The sequence below is a fragment of the Paramisgurnus dabryanus genome, chromosome 15 (genome assembly GCF_030506205.2).
Source record: "Paramisgurnus dabryanus chromosome 15, PD_genome_1.1, whole genome shotgun sequence".
NCBI classification, from domain to species: Eukaryota; Metazoa; Chordata; class Actinopteri; order Cypriniformes; family Cobitidae; genus Paramisgurnus; species Paramisgurnus dabryanus.
Genome location: NC_133351.1, coordinates 14,190,610 through 14,209,132, shown reverse-complemented (window position 1 = coordinate 14,209,132; position 18,523 = coordinate 14,190,610). Strand labels below are relative to the sequence as shown.

Genomic DNA, 18,523 nt, shown 5'->3' with positions numbered 1-18,523 from the left:
TGATAGTGGTGCCCCTGCATCTTGGGTGTTCCTCACAAAAGGTTTATCTTATTTGGGGTTCTTGGCATAAAATTTAAAACATCTTCGCTCTTTGAGCTACAAACAGCTCTTGAGCTATCTAAGGTATACTGAGGCAGGATTGCAAGAGACTTTTCAGTCACAGTTTTATTATTAAATACCAGAACAGCACATCATCAAAAAAATTCACGAACCCACACCTCCTCCTTATCGGGAAACATGCTTAATGTGATTGCATGGGTGTTGGTGTTGTGTGAAATATGCCTATGAATCAGTGATGTATGAGTTACTTGTATCTACCCCTTTAACACATAACAGCCATTACGAAACTGATCAGAGGCCCTATTGACGCTATAGTATTCTTTTATTTTTGATCCGTTTGGTTACTAACATTCCTCAAAATATTTAACCTTCGTGGTCATCAGAACAAAGACATTAATACAGGTTTGTAACAACATGAGAGTTAGTAAATTATGACAGAATTGTCATTTTTGGGTGAATTATCCCTTTAAATCAGGATGATAAATCATAGTTTCACTGACCATGAAAGATTTGAACCCATGCAAGCCTCTCAACATATTAAAGAATGTTACAAAACACTTGCAAGAGTCAGTGTGGTACAACGCTTTTACACCGTACTCTTAACATTGGCTTTAACACATCTACCATGGCAGTTTTCATACCTTCACAACCAGCTTGCATTCAACCACAAAGTTTCACAAAATGAAAGCTACTCCTACCGCAAAGAGTTGTGAAAACACTATGAGCAACACCTGGCTTTAGCAAAAATGTGCACATTTGATGATCTGAAACCAAACCCCACACTTTATTAATGATTTCAATACGACAAACCATAAATAAGCTTTTGTCCCATGTAGAAGATATTAGTAAAAAGTATCATTTAAATGCAGATTGACACTACAAAATCTCTAATGTTGCTCCTCTTTAATTGTTTGTGTTTATGTTCTGTTGGCTGTTAGGGCTGCATAACGATTAATCGCGATTAATCATTTGCAGAATAAAAGTTTTTTTTATACATCATGTGTGTACAGTGTATAATAATTCTGTATATATTAAAACACACACATGTATATATTTAAGAAATATTTACATGTGTATATACATTTGTATATTTAAATATAAATATTTAATCTATAAAAAAAATTCTTAAAATTATACATGCATGCGTAGTATTTATTTGTACATTATTATAAACAGTACACAAACATATATGATGTAAACAAACACTTTTATTCTGCAAATGATTAATCGCGAATAGTCATAATGCAGCCCCCTTAGTAATATAACAATGGGCTTTATACTGACTTTAACAAACTGTTTTAATTGTTAAAAATATTGTATTTTATATTGTTTTATAAAATAAAAAAATCTATTCCATCAAATGAACATTAAGCAATCCACTTTTTAATCCAGGGGAGGAAGTGGGCAATTTTTACATAGACTTCGGGATACGTCCTATTGGTACAGTTTTCCTCTGAAAATGAAGCAAGTCCTACTGGTTTACTATTGCAGAAAAGAGGACCTCCTGAATCACCCTGGTGAATAAGTAAGGAACAAGTTTACAAATATCACATAATATACTACTTCCCATTATATTATATTATTAGAATATATATAAAATATCTCAATAGACCTTACCTTACAAAAAGCTTCTTTCCCATTTGAAACACTACAGATATTTCTCTCTGAGTCGAACCAGTACTGCCATTTGTGTTTACATTCTATGCTGAACTGCAGTTTGAGAGAGACTTCACGCAGGACACTTGATGCCTTTGTTTCATTTTTGTTTTTCATGCCCCAGCCAGCAATGGTGCATTTCACACGGGCTGGTGTTTTTCCATTTTTCTTTGGAAGAGACATTACTTTGACAAATTTATTCAGCTTGGCTTTCATCTTCAGCTGGAAATAACAGATGTCAGCTAATTAATTCATTTTATAAGGTATGAATATGCTTGATTATAAGAAGTTAGAATCCAGAGGTGGACACTACTTGAGTACTTTATTTACATTGTTTGTCTTCAGGAAAAAAATTACTTTTCACTACATTCTAAAGCATAGAATCATACTGTGTATTCCTTTTATATTGCATACTAAAATTGATTTTATACCTAATTACATAAAATTGTGTACTTTTACTTTTCTTGAGTAAAAGTAAAACCATTCCTAGATGTTTACTTAAATATTAAATATAAACCAAAAACTTGAAATTATGAAATGTAGTGGAGTAAAGATTATGATAATATACTTTGGAATGTATGTACATTTGCAAATTCACTTATGTAGAAAGTAAAAATACTTAAGTAGTGTCTGCCTCTGTTAGAATCACTGAAGATGGTTACTTTTAGTAGCATGATATCATAGCTGTAGTCTTTCACGTTGTTCTGTTCAAACAAATTATGACGATGGTATTGTTTCACTTGGATCCTCTGTTGGCTTTTTTCTTTCTGATTGATGTTGTGGGCTCCCAGAACGACCTCCAAATGGTTCTGACCAGAATAATCACTGCGACTATAGACAAAATTATGATATAATGAGGGAATTTGGCTATTAATAAATCGTAAGTCTTGAAACCATAAAATACACAAGTAGGCTAGAATACTCACTTTAAACAATGGGCTGCAGTTAATACAAAATCCTCTTTAATCAGCATCCCTCCACAAGTGTGATGTCCATTACGCTGAAGAGAGGCCATGTATGGTCTGGAATGAGGTTTAGCCTCTTTTCCACCTATAATGCCACTTTCCATCCCAGCTGTGACAAAACCATAAGTGGTTTCATTTATTATTGGAGTCTTACTTGTAATGAAATCATTTGTAAGCCAAGCAAATGGTTGTCATTTTAATATTCATCTTAAAAAGATGCAAATTCCAAAGAGAATATTTTAAATAATATCTTACCAGCAAAAGAGACACAACAGAGGAGAAAGAGGTGATGAAACATGGTGCTTCACCAAGAATTCTTCACCAAGCAGAATCTTTAAACATCAGATCTGAATATGCTCAAATGCATTTATACCCACCCTGTACCCTCAGTAGGTGTAACTCCTCCCTATCTTACCTCAAACCACAAATGTGTGCACCGAGTTTGAAGAAGCAATCGACGTGACAAGAACTACTTTGTTTAAATATTCTTGCTTATAACTAATAATTACTAAAATATATTGTTGAGTAACATTTGCGGTGCAAGTAATAAACATACATATGCCTGGATCAGAGTACACAGTGTTTTATTTTCAATCAGGCACAGGAAGTTGATGCCATATAATAATTGAAGCATAGTATATTTGTCATAAATGACAGTCTTTGAACTGCCTGTTCATACGGACACAAATATGTGACTGCCAAGCATTTCAATGTGTGATATCAGGAATTTACTGGGTTGAAAAACGATACAAAGAATACAAGCATTACATCAGAGATATGCATATTACTTAAGAGTCTATTTTATCACTTCATCTTTTTTTTAATCCAAGTAAGGAAGGCAGGTATTTTAACAAAGACCTCAGGGTAATCTGTGTTTGTGCAGTCATTTGGATACGTGTATGCAGCTATTCCAAGAAGTTCAGATTCACAAACAAGAGGACTGCCAGAGTCACCCTGGAAGAAAGACACAGGAAACATCAGAAACCTATTCTGCTTGTTAAGCAATGGCATATTTACAGTAATGTTAATTAATCAATATCCTTTATAGTGACATTGCAGTACCTGACAGAAAGCTCTTTTCCCATCTGGGACAGTACAGATATTTCTTTCCTTACTGAACGACTCCTGCCACTTGATTTTACATTCAGAGCTGGACTCCAGTTTGAGAGAGACTTCGTGCAGCACACTTGATGGCTTTATTTCTTTTTGTTTCTTCTTGCCCCAACCAGCAATGGAGCATTTTTCATGGGCTGGTGTTTTTCCATTTTCCTTTGGTAGAGGAATTACTTTTACAAATTTATTCAGCTTGGCTTTTTTCTTCAGCTGCAAATAACAGAAGTCAGTGAAGTAATTTAATTTATAAGATATGAAGTTGCATGAATATTAGAAGTTAGAATCACTGAAGATGGTTACTTTTAATAGCATGATATCATAGCTGTAGTCCACCATGTTTATCTGTTGTTCAAACAATGGATGACGGATGTATTTTTTCACTTGGATCCTTTGTTGGCTTTTTTCTTTCTGACTAAAATTGTGGGCTCCCAGAACGACCTCCAAATGGTTCCGACCAGAATAATCACTGCGACTGTATACGCAAAATTTATATATTTGGTCCAAAACAATAATAAATAAATAAAATGTAAGTCTTGAAACCATAAAAATAATACACAGGCAGGCTGGAACACACTCACTTTAAACAGTGGGCTGAAGTTAATACAAAATCCTCTCTGATCAGCATCCCTCCACAAGTGTGATGATGTCCATTAAGCTGAAGAGAGGCCATGTATGGTCTGGAATGAGGTTTAGCCTCTTTTCCACCTATAATGCCACTTTCCATCCCACCTGTGACAAAACCATAAGTGACTTGCATTTAAACATGGTTCACATTCTTTTTGTTTCATTTATTATTGTAATGCAGTCATATGTAAGCCAAGCAAATAGTTGTCATTTTAATATTCCTCTTAAAAAAGTGAGAATTTAAAAGAGAATAATATCTTACCAACAAAAGAGACACAACAGAGGAGAAAGAGGTAATGAAACATGGTGCAATTCTTCACCAAGCAGAATCTTTAAACATCAGATCTGAATATGCTCAAATGTATTTATACCCACCCTGTACCGTCAGTAGGTGTAACTCCTCCCTATCTTACCTCAAACCACAAATGTGTGCACAGAGTTTAAAGAAGCAATCAACGTGACAAGAACTACTTTGTTTAAATATTCTTGCTTATAAATAATTACTAAAATGTATTGCTGAGTAACATTTTCAGTGCAAGTAAGAAACATACTTACGCATGGATCAAAGTACACAGTGTTTATTTGCAATCAGGCACAGGAAGTTGATGCTATTTAATAAATTTAAAGCATAATATATGTGTCAAACATGACAGTCTCTGCACTGCCTGTTCATAAGTACACAAAACTGTAACTGTGTCAAGCATTTCAGTGATATCAGAAGGTCACTGGGTGAAAAACTATTTAAAATATATATTTTTTTTCAAAGGTTTACAAATACAAGCATTACATCAGAGCTATGTAATATGAAATATATAACACACATTTCATGATGCATTATTTTGGTGCCTAAATGTATTTAACATAATAGTCTATTTTATCACTTCATCTTTTTTTTGATCCAAGCAAGGAAGGCAGGTATTTTAACAAAGACCTCAGGGTAATCCTTCTTTGTGCAGTCATTAGGATACGTGTATGCAGCTATTCCTAGAAGTTCAGATTCACAAACAAGAGGACTACCAGAGTCACCCTGGAAAAAAAGACACGTAAAACATTGTAAACATATTCTGCTTGTTAAGCAATGGCATAATTACATTAATGTTAATTAATCAATTTATAAATATTATAGTGACATTGCAGTACCCGACAGAAAGCTCTTATCCCATCTGAGATAGTACAGATATTTCTTTCAGAACTGAATGACTCCTGCCACTTGATTTTACATTCAGAGCTGAACTGCAGTTTGAGAGAGACTTCGTGCAGCACACTTGATGGCTTTATTTCATTTTTGTTCTTCATGCCCCAACCAGCAATGGAGCATTTCACAAGGGCTAGTGTTTTTTCATTTTTCTTTGGTAGAGGAATTACTTCCACAAATGTATTCAGCCTGGCTTTCGTCTTCAGCTGCAAATAACAGAAGTCAGAAAAGTAATTTAATTGATATGATATGAAGTTGCATGAATATATGAAGTTGGAATCACTGAAGATGGTTACTTTTAATAGCATGATATCATAGCTGTAGTCTTTAACATTGTTCTGATTTTCAAACAATGGATGACGGATGTATTTTTTAACTTGGATCCTTTGTTGGCTTTTTTCTTTCTGACTGATATTGTGGGCTCCCAGAACGACTTCCAAATGTTTCTGACCAGAATAATCACTGCGACTGTAGGCAAAATTGATATATTTGATCCAAAACAATAATACATAAATAAAATGTAAGCCTTGAAACCATAAAAATAATACACTGGAACACACTCACTTTAAACAATGGGCTGAAGTTAATACAAAATCCTCTCTGATCAGCATCCCTCCACAAGTGTGATGTCCATTACGCTGAAGAGAGGCCATGTATGGTCTAGAATGAGGTTCAGCCTCTTTTCCACCTATAATGCCACTTTCCATCCCAGCTGTGACAAAACCATAAGTGACTTGCATTTAAACATGGTTTACATTTTTACAATCTTTTTATTTTCATTTTGTAGTCTAATTATTTAAGAAATCATGTTTTAGCAAAACAAGTAGTTTTGCAGTTCATTTGAATGTGTGCTTTAAGAAAAAAATTAAAAAAGAATGAATAGTGTCTTACCAGCCATAGAGACACTAAAGAGGAGAAAGACGTAACGATACATGCTTCAGTTCTCCACCAAAAACCAGAATCTTTAAGCGTTAGCTCTAAATATGCTCAACCCTACTCAATCTCAGTCAACTCCTCCCCCTCTTGCATCAAACCACATTTACATTTCTGGACAAGGTTAAAATAAGCCAGTGAGTCAAAGGGACAAAATATGTCATTAAAAGTTAATTATTTTAACATTCATGCTTATACTGTAAATATGATGTGTTACAACTCTTGGTCAGAGCACAGTTTTTGCTTGCAATCAATGACAGAAAGTGGATGTTTACATTTTACAAAATAAGTATGTTGGATTATTTTGAAGCATAAAGTATTTGTATTATTTCATACATGATACATGACAGTCTCTGCGCTGTCGGTTCATAATACAATTGGTGACTGTGCCAAATCAGGGTTCCCACATCTTAGTTAACTTCAAATTCAAGGACCTGGTCCAAAACCCTAAAATTCAAGGACTAAATGTGGGGACACATTTTAAGTGAGATCAAGGTTACATCGTGTTACGATACATTGTTTTAGAACATTGTTACATTTCCCTTTCGAGGTAACTCGCGCTACGTCACTGCGTTGACACTTTGGGAACGCCTCCAGAGGTTAGTGCGTCTGAATGTGTACCGTATTTTCCGGACTATACATCACTCCGGAGTATAAGTCGCATCAGTCAAAAAATACGTCATGAAGAGGAAAAAACTATATATGGACTATAATTCGCATTTATTTACAACTGCAAATCAGAAAAAGTTGGGACACTGTAGAAATTGTGAGTAAAAAAGGAATGGAATAATTTACTAATCTTATAAACTTATATTTTATTCACAATAGAATATAGATAACACATCAAATGTTGAAAGTGAGACATTTTGAAATGTCATGCCAAATATTGGCTCATTTTGGATTTCATGAGAGCTACACATTCCAAACAAAGTTGGGACAGGTAGCAATAAGAGGCCGGAAAAGTTAAATGTACATAAAAGGAACAGCTTAAGGACTAATTTGCAACTTATTAGGTTAATTGACAACATGATTGGGTATAAAAAAGTGTCTGTCAGAAGTCAAGATAGGCAGAGAATCATCAATTTTCCCCAATACTGCGGCGAAACTATCGTTTTCTGAGTTTCTCAGAGAAAAATTGCAAAGAGTTTGAATTTATCATCATCTACAGTGCATAATATCATCCAAAGATTATGAGAATCTGGAACAATCTCTGTGTGTAAGGGTCAAGGCTGAAAAACCATACTTGATGGCACTGCATCACATAGGAATGCTTCTGTAATGCCACTGCGCCGCCATATTTGTATGCCCAAACAATTTATTAAATCCATGGACTTTATCAGACTTTAATGATAAAACATTATTTTCAAGTCTCCTTTTTAAAGTCTCCCTGTACATTATCATTGTCGTCCTAAGCATTTACATAGTTATTTACTGAAAGTTGTATATTTTGCTTTCTAAACAGTGAGTTACTATACATTCATCTTCATTACAGTATCAGATCAGCGGACAGATTGCAGCATATTTAGTGTTAATGACAAACGTGCTCATTCTGAAATCTAAATAAATAATCATGCTTTGTACCGTATGTGCATGCAATAATTTGCTGGTTTTGTAATTATGTTACCTAAACTTATTCAGAGAAATAAAGCTGACCGTGGAGCTTAATGTCAAAAAACTTTATTTATACCTGTGTCATTACCAGAATGCAGCAGGCACACTCACCTTAACATTTTATTATAATCCCTACCCTGCCTGATTAAAACATAAACATTGCAAATAACACCAGAAGTAACAATTAATTTATGTACACATATCCTAAAAAATTATCTTGTGTGACTAATACGCTGTAAACCGGGTGAATTTAGATCGTTGGGCACACCAAGATGGCCGCTTGAACTATGCACTGGCTTCACCTCACGCTGTTACGGTAAGCGTTCTATGCGCAATCTAGTCATTTATAATAGATCAGTGGTTCACACTCAGAGCAATGTAATATAAAATTCATAATGGGTTGGTATTCCAAACCTCAGTGGGCTCAAACTTGTGCTCTTTTCATTTAGAATTTGCAGATTCAACCCAATTTTTTAACAGGTGGGATCCTTAACTTTGTTTATGAGTTTTGTGATGAAATATTGATATTTGCCTACCACCTCTAAATAACAACTCAAAATTCAGTTTTGCAAAATAATTCAGACATTTATTATACCATTCACAAAAAAAAAGAAAATTACTCTGACATTCCTTTCACAACAACTAACATCATACATCTAAATGAGATTACACTTAGAATGACAAAAATGGGTTACATTTAGACCTATAAACCACACACACAAAAATAGCTATAATACATACATGCCCAACTTAGAGGCAGAGACCATTAGAAACCATAGACTCATTGGAAACCCCCAGTGTCCATGTGCAACAGAGGCTTCTAGAGCCTTTTTAAATACTTGATGATTTTCTAAAAGGCAGCTTATCCACTTTCCTTCTTCTTGGTTTTTATGAAGGGCTGATGCAGTACGTCATAAAGTCTCCTTGCCTAAGTGAACCAAAAACAGTGCATGCATAAAAAATAGGCCTATACACACTACATTTACATGCACACTCATAATGCGGTTATAAAGAGATTTTGCAATATTGTGATTACAATTTACCTCGTGTGTACACATAACTTTGATACTTCTATCAAAATAATGTGACCAAGCTCATAATTGGAGCAAGCATAATCGCTTCATCCAAAGACAGCGCAAATAATGCAACAGTAGTGTATACAACCATTGCAAAGGCACTGGCATAATATGTCTCTGCTTACCACAGCGCCAAATAACAAAATACATACATAGGAAAGTGTTTAACGTAAATATATTAAATCAGTAGCCTCTTTCACACAGTAATTTCAGTAAATGACCATGAATTTACCAGAATGAATTTACCAATAAATGCAAAAATATGCTGTCCGTTTTAAATGCCGATAATCTATATTTTGTTCACACATAGCGCTTACCTAGCCTGGTTAAAACCAGACCATTCTCAGTAGTAACTTAGTTATGGTCTGGCAAAGCTTCATAGACAAATAATTTCCAAAGGGGCGTCACCAACGGACTTCTCTCAAATGCCTCTGTGTACAATTGGATAGACCAAAAACCAATCACAGCGATGAAGGAGATGACGTATGCAGAGCTATATCAGACTTTTGCCGAATTCAGTCAGTAACATCTTTTTTTTTAGATATGAAGGCTTCGAGTGTTGTTTTTTGCTCGGGTTTTAACGAAAAGGAAAAGTTTAAAAATAGCTTAAAACAGCTGCGATAGCTGATTCAAACAAGTGATGTTTCATGGCGGCATTCATCTTAGTAATGTAAATATCTGCTTCACCGTCGCTGCGCTGCCATCATTGTGTAAAGCCCGCCCCAACGTTTCTGATTGGTGCCGCGATTTCTCGGTATTAGAATTGGGCTTTGAATGGCCTCTTTGCCAGACTACTTGCAGAGCAAATCTTAATTTGCCGGAAGTTGTCTGGGTTTTCCCAGGCTAGAGCGTACCGGTAAATTACTGGTAATCTTACAACCTCTCTTACTAGTAAATAGGCAACACTGATTTACCAGCAAGTTTCTGTTCGCACATGACCTATAACTGCAATTTAACAGTAAATTACCAGGAAAGACTGTATGTGTGAAATCGACTAGTGTCTAGTAACACACTTACTGAATGTGAGATCATCATTTGTGTGTGCATTGTGTATGTGAATAACAATTCTTAGCAAATAATACAAATAAGGAAAATTGCACGTGAACAGGAGTGAAGACGTTTCTGGAGTCATGTAAACATCTTACTGCGATTAAGTCATTACTCTGAACAATCACGTTATTGGTGCGCATCTAAACGTACTCATAACTGATCACAAGGCTTAAAGCTTGTTGACAAGAAAAACAAATATCTCTGTACGTACCTTCTGTGGACCAAGTCCTGGACACAACACAAGCTCCTCCTTAGAAGCATTAATGATGCCCTCCAGAGACTGAAAACACAAAATTTAAGTAACTTTAAAGACTGCAAAGTTAAAACAGGCTAATGGTTTTAATAAGATAATGTTTATGTATAAAGAATAGGATTGCTTACAGAAAAAGTAGACAAGAGAGTCATGGCATCTGTCTTATTGACTGACTTTACTGTGGTTAAACAATCGGTTACCTGTAATATAAAGAGGAAGTATTTATTCACATTAACCAGAAGAGTTTTTTAAGCATGACAGCCACTACAGTATCTACACTTTTGTATATTATTTGGGATTATTACATTGGTGTCATCTAACCTGGGATAGGTAATTTTTCTCCACTTGTTCCTTCAGAAGATCTGCAGGTTTCTTCTCATAAGATTTATATGTTTCAAGGTAACGACCTGCTTCTTCAGGGCTTGTACATACACACACACACAGAGGTATATTTAGAAACAGTAATAAAACTAACGCTTTAATTTTAAGTATCTTTTAAATAACAAAAGCATTAATCGCACATAAAGCCCTTTCCAGAAATGTAATTGTAATGTTCCATTCAGTGATCATGTATATGAACAGCAGCACACACTGCTAAATCAGGCTTGGCAATTTTTATAGGGATACTCCAGCAAATAATGAAAATTATCCCATGATTTACTCACCCTCAAGACAACCTTGACATACAGAGGAACACAATTTATTTGCTCTGCCAAGCTTTATAATGGCAGTAAACACTAACAGTCCAAAAAAGTGCATCCATCCTTCACAGACGTAATCCACACGAGTCTGCACAGTGCAACTTATTGTAGTTTATAAAGTTTTAAATATTGTTTTTTTTTACAATATTGCATAGATTACCCCCAGAAAGCCTTTATAACCCCCTTGAGCTGTGTGGATTATGTCTGTGAAGGGTGGATGCACTTTTTTTGGGTTTAAATGTCAGAAGTTGTTCCCTTGTAACTGTTTACTACGGTTATAAAGCTTGGAAAAGCAATGACTTTTTTAAATATAACTGTTGTGTTAGTCTGTAAGAAGATGGACATATGTACCTTGGATGGCTTGAGGGTGAGTAAATCATGGGGTAATTTTCATTTTTTGCTGGAGTATGGCTTTAACAAAAAAGCCTTGATGTACTAAAAATGAAAATACCACCACCATTACACTTCCCCCACGTTTAACACAAAAAATGTTTTGGGGACAAATGGCAACAAAGATTAACAGCACTTGGTAAAAGGTGAAAAAAATGCTTAGGATAATGATTCATAAATTCTTAACCCTAACCCTACATTTAACTGTTCCACAAAGAAATCCCCCCTCCCACTTGATTTCTTAACCTTGTACCTCCAGGCCAGGATGAGGGTACAGTCAGCCATGATGCATATTCGAGCGAGTTCTTTCAGCACATGATGTGGGTCTTTCTGATAAATGAGAGAACAATAAACCCATCCTCAATATTTGTAACTTTAAGGGGCAGTTTCCCAGAAAGGGCTTATAAGTCGCAGACTAAACTGCATGTTTGAGCTGCCTTAATTAAGACCTTAATTTTTAACACCTTTTTTTGCTTCAAGATGCACACCAGTATTGTTTCTTGTAAGGTTTGTTTGTAAAAACTACATAAATGTCTTAAATAACTAAGGCCTTGTCCTGGATTAATCTTAACCCTGTCTTGGAAACCTCCCCTAAAACATTAAATACATCAAGGAAATACAGATGATGTTAATAGGGAGAGAAAATAAAATGAATGTGTAAATAGGGAAATTCCCTCCATAAGAACAGATATATAAACTCACCACATCAACCTGGACGAGCAAAACTCTGAGGGTGAAACTCTGGCCCAGCTGTTTCAGACGCTCATGGACATAATTTGGGTTCAGATTATGATAGCGCACACTAGGGTCAGAAACAGAAACATGTTCATTAACCAATCCTATCACTAAACTACAAAACCAGATATTGACACTTAACTTCTCTTGTCAGAGAGAAACATGTTCATTAACCAATCCTATCACTAAACTACAAAACCAGATATTGACACTTAACTTCTCTTGTCTCAATGTGTTTAACAATCTTCAATCATTCAATTTTAATGGCTGAATGAAGTCACATTCCCCTCAGGTGATCCAATAGCAAAGCCATGTTCCTCACATTTATTAACATCACACAATGTAATAAGTTTTAAAACATGATAATGAAAAGAGTCAATATATTATTCATTTAAGAAAGCAGTGGCTAGGAAAGGCTGTGTTATATCGTGTAACCTCCTTTCCTCCACGACTTATTCATGATCTTATTGCTTTTATAAAAGTTATCACACAGTACAAAATATTAAAACAAAATATCAACTCAACTTTCATGACGCAACTAATCATTTGCAGAATAAAATGATGTAAATATTTAAGAAATATATACATAATTATTATAGACAGTACACACATTTTTGTTGTTTTAGCAAAGTTTTAATGGCCATGCATATTTATTTTCCACTCTTTTTTAAGATACAAACAGAAAATACAGGAAATATATACACAAAAAATTGTTCAGAACTAAATGTCGTCTTCTGGGCATCAGTCAGTATTAAGTGTGACCTCTCTTGACACGAAACACATCTTGAGCATTTTTGAGGAGACTGAAGTCTTCTGATTAGAATTAGAAATAAGGATTTAATTTCATTTAGGTTTAAGAGATCCTGCAGCTGCCTGCTATTGCTCAAGTGGAAGTGGAGTTGACCCTATATACTTGACACTTCAGCTTATACTTTTACACAGTTTTTAGTCCTACATACACATATCCTGTATTTCCTGGTTGTATTCTAATAAAGAGACTGAAAAATAATTATATATGATCATCACTATACAATTGCAAAAACACAAATCTAATGGTAGAATGTGGCTTTTGCACACTTTTGCACAGTACTGTATAAAAAATAGACCCTGACCGCAACAAAATGCATCACCTTTATGTTGCTAAGGGTGATGCACAGAATGCATCAGTTTTATCATAAAATAAGATTCAAGGACAGGAACTAACCGTTTTATTAAACCCAATAAAAAGCATATTATATTTAGCTATATACTATAGTTATAGTTATATGTATATTTCGCGGATTATGAAATGATACAGTCCACTCTATTGTGTGAACATGTATTATTTCTAGACAAGCATGCAGAAAATGTACTTCATACATACATTCAAGGTTTAACACCTTTTTGAATGTATAAAGCATTGTTATACCTATGCTCGCTTCTTTGAATTCTGACTAATTTCCATTGCAAAGACAGCTGATGATGATGTGGTTTCACACCTTAACTGAGACCATTCCATTCTCACCCTGACAAAAGGTGCACATTCACATGTTTAAAACCAACAGTAATAAATAGTTTCAAAACTTACACTTTCTATAGTTACTATTATACTAAATTAGCTACACTTAACACTCACCATTTGTGTCAAATAAAACTAATTTCTTACATAAAACCCTGCATAATAGCAGGCAGCTGCAGGACCTCTTAAACCTAAATGAAATTAAATTCAAATTTTTAATTCTAATCGAATGACTTCAGGACTTCAGTCAATTAATATAGCTGGTGTCCTGATGAAACTGTGTCCTGTACAAAAGCTGTCACTTGAAATGAAAAACTGTCAAAACATAATGCTAGGCATGTAGTGTATTGCATTCACACAGCAGTTTACTGAGACTATTTAATCAGATATTTAAATTACGTTTAATGTGTGTGTGTGTGTGTCTATGACGCGTTTAATTCACCACTACTCCAGTGCATTAACTCTGCGAGCTTTTTTTTTCTGCATAAAGCTGTTGAATATATTAGGAAGACTTTGAATATAGTGTATAAAAACATTTATGGTGCTTTTATAATAGTCTGACTTTTATATAGCTTGACAGTAACAACCATGAGTAATGCACAGTATCAGATTTAGATCGGCCCACTTTAGCCCAATACCCGAGCCAGTAAAAAAAAAAGGTCCGGATCAGCCCGATACCGACCCAAAGTATTGGATCGCCCCACCCCTAAAAATTAGGCAATAATAATAAAAAACAACTCATATTAATGAATATCCAAATATCAAGGAGGTATACGACCATCTGCTCACTTGCATTTCATATAACCACAAACCAACCTGAGAAAGAGAGCACATGTTGTCCGTCCCAAAACATAGTCTGGCACCACTTCTCCAAACTCCCAAGGAACATTTCTTACAAACTTTAGGATGGGGTTTCCTCTCTGCAAGACAGATAAAATTAATATTCCATTACAACAGGCACAATGTTACATTTTATATAATGCAACTATAGGTCTATGGTATGGTATTTTTATATAGTTTATAAGTTTCTCTTTGTCTTGCAGGCTTTTATTTGGCCCAGTAGTTACTGACCTCTTTCTGAAACCGATTTGGATAAATCAAGTTTGCAACATTGCTTAACTGCATTACAACATAGCTGTTTCTCTTTTATTTTGTATCTATTTGACAATGTGTTTTCTCAGTCTAGCACTAGATGCACAATCAATAGCTAGGGCATTTCCCCAGTCGGACACAAGCGCTCATCTTGCAACGTTTGTACGATGTACCTCTCTTCGACAAAGCCTTTATGTGGCGTGGTGGCTGTTACTGTTAAGTCTGCTCACTTTCGTACCACTTTCATATTTATATTGAAACTTTGTGGGCAGAATTTTTTGCGTATACACTACTGGTTCAAAAGTTTAGGATCACATGACTGAAATGTTTATAATTATCTTAGAAATCTTTTAATCTAAAGGTATAAATTTAAATGCTTGATATTAATTTCATAGACAACAATATGCTTGTGCCAAACATATTAATTCATTTCTTTCATAAAAAAACTAAAATTTTATTAAAACATTTTTTTGAATGAATAAATGCATTCCAGACAACTCAGATTTAGGATATCTCATCAAAACAAAATAATATCTGAATTAAGTAACATTAAAAGCATTTAATAACATTAAAGTTACATCAAAACATTTATCCAACATTAAAAGAGTGACACAGTATTATTATTCTAAGTTGAGGGGGGAAATATCCTAAATCTAAATTGTCCAGAATGCAGCATTCAACTAAATATATCAATGAGAAAAAGCAGCCAATAAAAGCCAAATGCCATAAGATTTTGCAAAGGTGACTACACTTCAGGTGATAAAATATAACCAAAGTTTGATTTATTTTGGATAACATTTATTATATAACACAGAACACATAACATGAATTAGTAAGTGATCCTGAACTTTTAAACGGTAGTGTAACAAATTACTGACTGTACTTTTAATGACAATAAACATACAGTACACAGACCTGTCGAGGACTGACAATGATACTGTTTCCTGATCCTAAGAGATGAGGAGCAATTACACAGCTCTCCGAACTCTGGCCATCCTCTTTTGTGGGTACCTCAGCTGGTCCCTGCTGGACAGTCTCGGGTTTCCCTGAATCTGTGGAGGTCTTAGTTACTGACTCAATTCCAGCTGTGCTTAAGCAACTTTTGCCTGCAGGATCATTATTTGTATTTTGGGCACCAGATGTATGCTTCTCTGATCCATGGGCGGCTCCCTGAATAGTCCTGTTTTTGTTCTGTACTATGAAATCTGCGTAGGACAGTGGTTGGCCAGGAGCTGTTGGAGCACTTTGAGCAGATGAGATCTCTACATTGCCATCTTTCGTCTTGAACAAAGATGCCACCTGTATCAATGTAGGAAACCAGGTTACTTGCATGACTCCAGAGATCCCCATTTTAGTTTTAAAGTTTAGTAGCATATTATTTATTTTTCCACTTATTTTACTCAAGGTTTTTTTTTACCAACAACTGATAACTGCATACTTTAAATTTACAATAAGTCGCTTTGGAAAAAGCCAAATCATTTTACATTCCCATATCTCAATATAGTATTAAATAGGCTAGTTTTGTTACTGCAAAGCTAATTTTGTACTGGAAGCGAAATGTTTATTTGATTTGCAATGATTAACCAATTCCTTTAAATCTCTAGTACACAAGGTAAGTTGAAAAACAATTTACTTAGCTTACAACCTTAAATTTATGGAAAACGGACAAACTTGTTAATGAGTGATCTTGCATACACAGACGTCCAATCAAATTCTCTCTAGCAGATGATCTTCCACAAAAGTACATGCAACTAACCAATCAGTAGTACCAAATTTTAGTTAATAGCCAACTGGGGCCCTCAAAATACACCACGTTTAATCGTTTTAACACGCCGAAACAGAAAATAAAAAGCAATGGTCAATGTCGTAGAAGACTTCGCGCATTTTACAATATGCAGCACGGTAGGGATCATACTTTACATTTAACGTTAGCTTAAAGTAAAAATGTAGCTATTCGTTTATTGTTAAGTGATGACAGGACCGTATTTAAATGAATGAATGAATGTATTTATTAGTAACGTTAAATTTCAGAAAATTTGGGTGAACACCACTTTGTTGCAGTCACGTTTAAGCAGCGGATCAGGCGGACGTATATTTAAGTTATATGACGTATAAGAAAAAAAACAGATGATAATTCATGTAGAGGTTTTAATATTCATCTTTTACAGTTACCGGTTTAGACCCAATCACTATCCTAACATAATCACATGCAGATGTAAAAGGTCGAGTTTAACAATACACACCGGACTTCTCTCCTTGGTGAATTTTGAGTCGTCCAAATTGATATTAAATTTCCTTTTCTCCATTAATAAATGATCATTAAAAGAACAAACAAATGAAACTAAACAAGAGTCCCCTTGCCGCCATCGAAGCAAAACAAACAGGGTGTCAGACAAACGCGCAGAACACAGAAACATCGATCGACACCGAGAGACGTTTCCTCAAACTTACCGACAGATGGCGCCAAAGCAACACTGTACAGTTTCTCAACTAAACTTTGTTTTTTGGAAATTATGCCAGGGTGCAATGACATCACTGGATAATTGTATAAAACCATTGTATTATTTGAAGTCTCTTGGAGTACCATGTAAATACCATAGTACATGAATATGGGAAGCATCCAGTAGGCCTACTGTGGTATGTTGACAGATCTGATGTCACTGTTCAGTTTTTCTATAGGGAGAAGCTGGTTTAATTTTAACTTATATAAAATATCTTAATTCTTATTTCGATCAATGTTTATTTAATTTGAATGGCAGGAAATGATCCCATAAATTACACCGTTTAATTTGCATCATCTATTAACCATAGTTTATTAACAACTATGGGCTCACAACAGGAATGCAGTTAAACCATTATATTTGTAGTAAAAGGCTCTAAGGAGAATGTTGGTGTTGTTGTCATTTATTGGATCAGTGTGAACTCACCTAAACTGTTGTAGTAAAAATAGTAAATAATTTAACAAAAAACATAGTTACTAAAAGCATGTTGAATTTTATAAAAGAAATGTAAATTAAGTTATAGAATTGGCATTACATGAAATAGTAGTATCTTGTGACTATTATGACAGGTCACACAGTCACTCAAACCTCATTGGCCATCAGAACACCATGTTTTTTATGTTTTGTGTTATGTTAGAGGTTATCCAATTAAGAAACCTAAGGTCTGAGAGACAGCTGTGTATTTCCCATTTAACCCAGTGTGAGTGTGTTTATGGAAGGCGTTTCGGGACATCCTGCCACCGTTCTATGGCATCGCAGGTCCCATAGACAGATGGTGCCAGCTTCAATCTGAAATCAAGTTCATGCCCTCTAAAAGAACCTATATACACAACACACACACAAACCTTTGGCATCACACCAATGTTTGTCAGTCACTGCTGAAGACAAAACAGACATTAAAATGTGTCGAAAGTGGATGAATGCACATAGTCGCGCATAGTTTAACCATAAAAAGATGTGATGAGGACGCACAGCTAGAGTTTTAAGGTGAGTGGGGTTGTACCTGCAGCCTGCGGAGCAAAGGAGTATGGGTAAATGTGTCAACCCAATTAGTTTCTCCATAGGTATGA

General features: G+C 35.0%; 3 protein-coding genes across 4 annotated transcripts; all 3 read right to left on the bottom strand.

Moving 5' to 3' along the window:
• Positions 1–212: 212 nt before the first annotated feature.
• LOC135733125 (transmembrane protease serine 9-like) lies at positions 213–4,897 on the bottom strand. The gene is made up of 10 exons (XM_065251431.2): positions 4,681–4,897; positions 4,373–4,523; positions 4,095–4,266; positions 3,744–4,004; positions 3,490–3,635; positions 2,990–2,997; positions 2,643–2,790; positions 2,379–2,547; positions 1,678–1,938; positions 213–1,574 (listed from the first exon to the last, which is right to left on the bottom strand). Exons 1-10 carry the CDS (start codon positions 4,721–4,723, stop codon positions 1,428–1,430), a joined length of 1,506 nt encoding a protein of 501 aa, XP_065107503.1. The 5' UTR covers positions 4,724–4,897; the 3' UTR covers positions 213–1,427.
• An 83-nt stretch (positions 4,898–4,980) lies between these two features.
• LOC135733347 (granzyme B-like) lies at positions 4,981–6,569 on the bottom strand. Its single transcript, XM_065251811.1, has 5 exons — positions 6,505–6,569; positions 6,178–6,325; positions 5,910–6,081; positions 5,559–5,819; positions 4,981–5,445 (listed from the first exon to the last, which is right to left on the bottom strand). The coding sequence occupies exons 1-5, from the start codon at positions 6,545–6,547 to the stop codon at positions 5,296–5,298; spliced, it is 774 nt and encodes a 257-aa protein (XP_065107883.1). The 5' UTR covers positions 6,548–6,569; the 3' UTR covers positions 4,981–5,295.
• Positions 6,570–6,579: 10 nt separating this feature from the next.
• On the bottom strand, positions 6,580–17,362 carry ercc1 (excision repair cross-complementation group 1). Of its 2 annotated transcripts, XM_065251809.2 has the most exons (9): positions 17,196–17,361; positions 15,868–16,251; positions 14,677–14,780; positions 12,330–12,429; positions 11,881–11,957; positions 10,858–10,957; positions 10,665–10,736; positions 10,495–10,563; positions 6,587–9,085 (listed from the first exon to the last, which is right to left on the bottom strand). In XM_065251809.2, exons 1-9 carry the CDS (start codon positions 17,256–17,258, stop codon positions 9,020–9,022), a joined length of 1,035 nt encoding a protein of 344 aa, XP_065107881.1. In that variant the 5' UTR covers positions 17,259–17,361; the 3' UTR covers positions 6,587–9,019. The 2 variants fall into 2 exon arrangements, with proteins under 2 accessions (XP_065107882.1, XP_065107881.1); XM_065251810.2 differs by lacking the exon at positions 15,868–16,251 and having other exon boundaries at positions 6,580–9,085; positions 17,196–17,362.
• Positions 17,363–18,523: the final 1,161 nt, after the last annotated feature.

Excerpts from the sequence above, each read along its gene's own strand:
- LOC135733347 (XM_065251811.1), bottom strand. The coding sequence starts at position 6,547 with ATGTATCGTTACGTCTTTCTCCTCTTTAGTGTCTCTATGGCTG. Across the intron at positions 6,326-6,504 it reads CTTTAGTGTCTCTATGGCTG|CTGGGATGGAAAGTGGCATT; the intron begins GTAAGACACTAT and ends GTTTTGTCACAG. Across the intron at positions 5,446-5,558 it reads GGATAAGAGCTTTCTGTCGG|GGTGACTCTGGTAGTCCTCT; the intron begins GTACTGCAATGT and ends CTTTTTTTCCAG.
- ercc1 (XM_065251809.2), bottom strand. The coding sequence starts at position 17,258 with ATGGAGAAAAGGAAATTTAATATCAATTTGGACGACTCAAAATTCACC. Across the intron at positions 12,430-14,676 it reads ACATGTGCTCTCTTTCTCAG|TGTGCGCTATCATAATCTGA; the intron begins GTTGGTTTGTGG and ends TTCTGACCCTAG. Across the intron at positions 10,958-11,880 it reads ACCCTCATCCTGGCCTGGAG|CCCTGAAGAAGCAGGTCGTT; the intron begins GTACAAGGTTAA and ends TGTATGTACAAG.
- LOC135733125 (XM_065251431.2), bottom strand. The coding sequence starts at position 4,723 with ATGTTTCATTACCTCTTTCTCCTCTGTTGTGTCTCTTTTGTTG. Across the intron at positions 4,267-4,372 it reads ACTTCAGCCCACTGTTTAAA|TCGCAGTGATTATTCTGGTC; the intron begins GTGAGTGTGTTC and ends TTGCGTATACAG. Across the intron at positions 2,548-2,642 it reads ACTGCAGCCCATTGTTTAAA|TCGCAGTGATTATTCTGGTC; the intron begins GTGAGTATTCTA and ends TTTTGTCTATAG.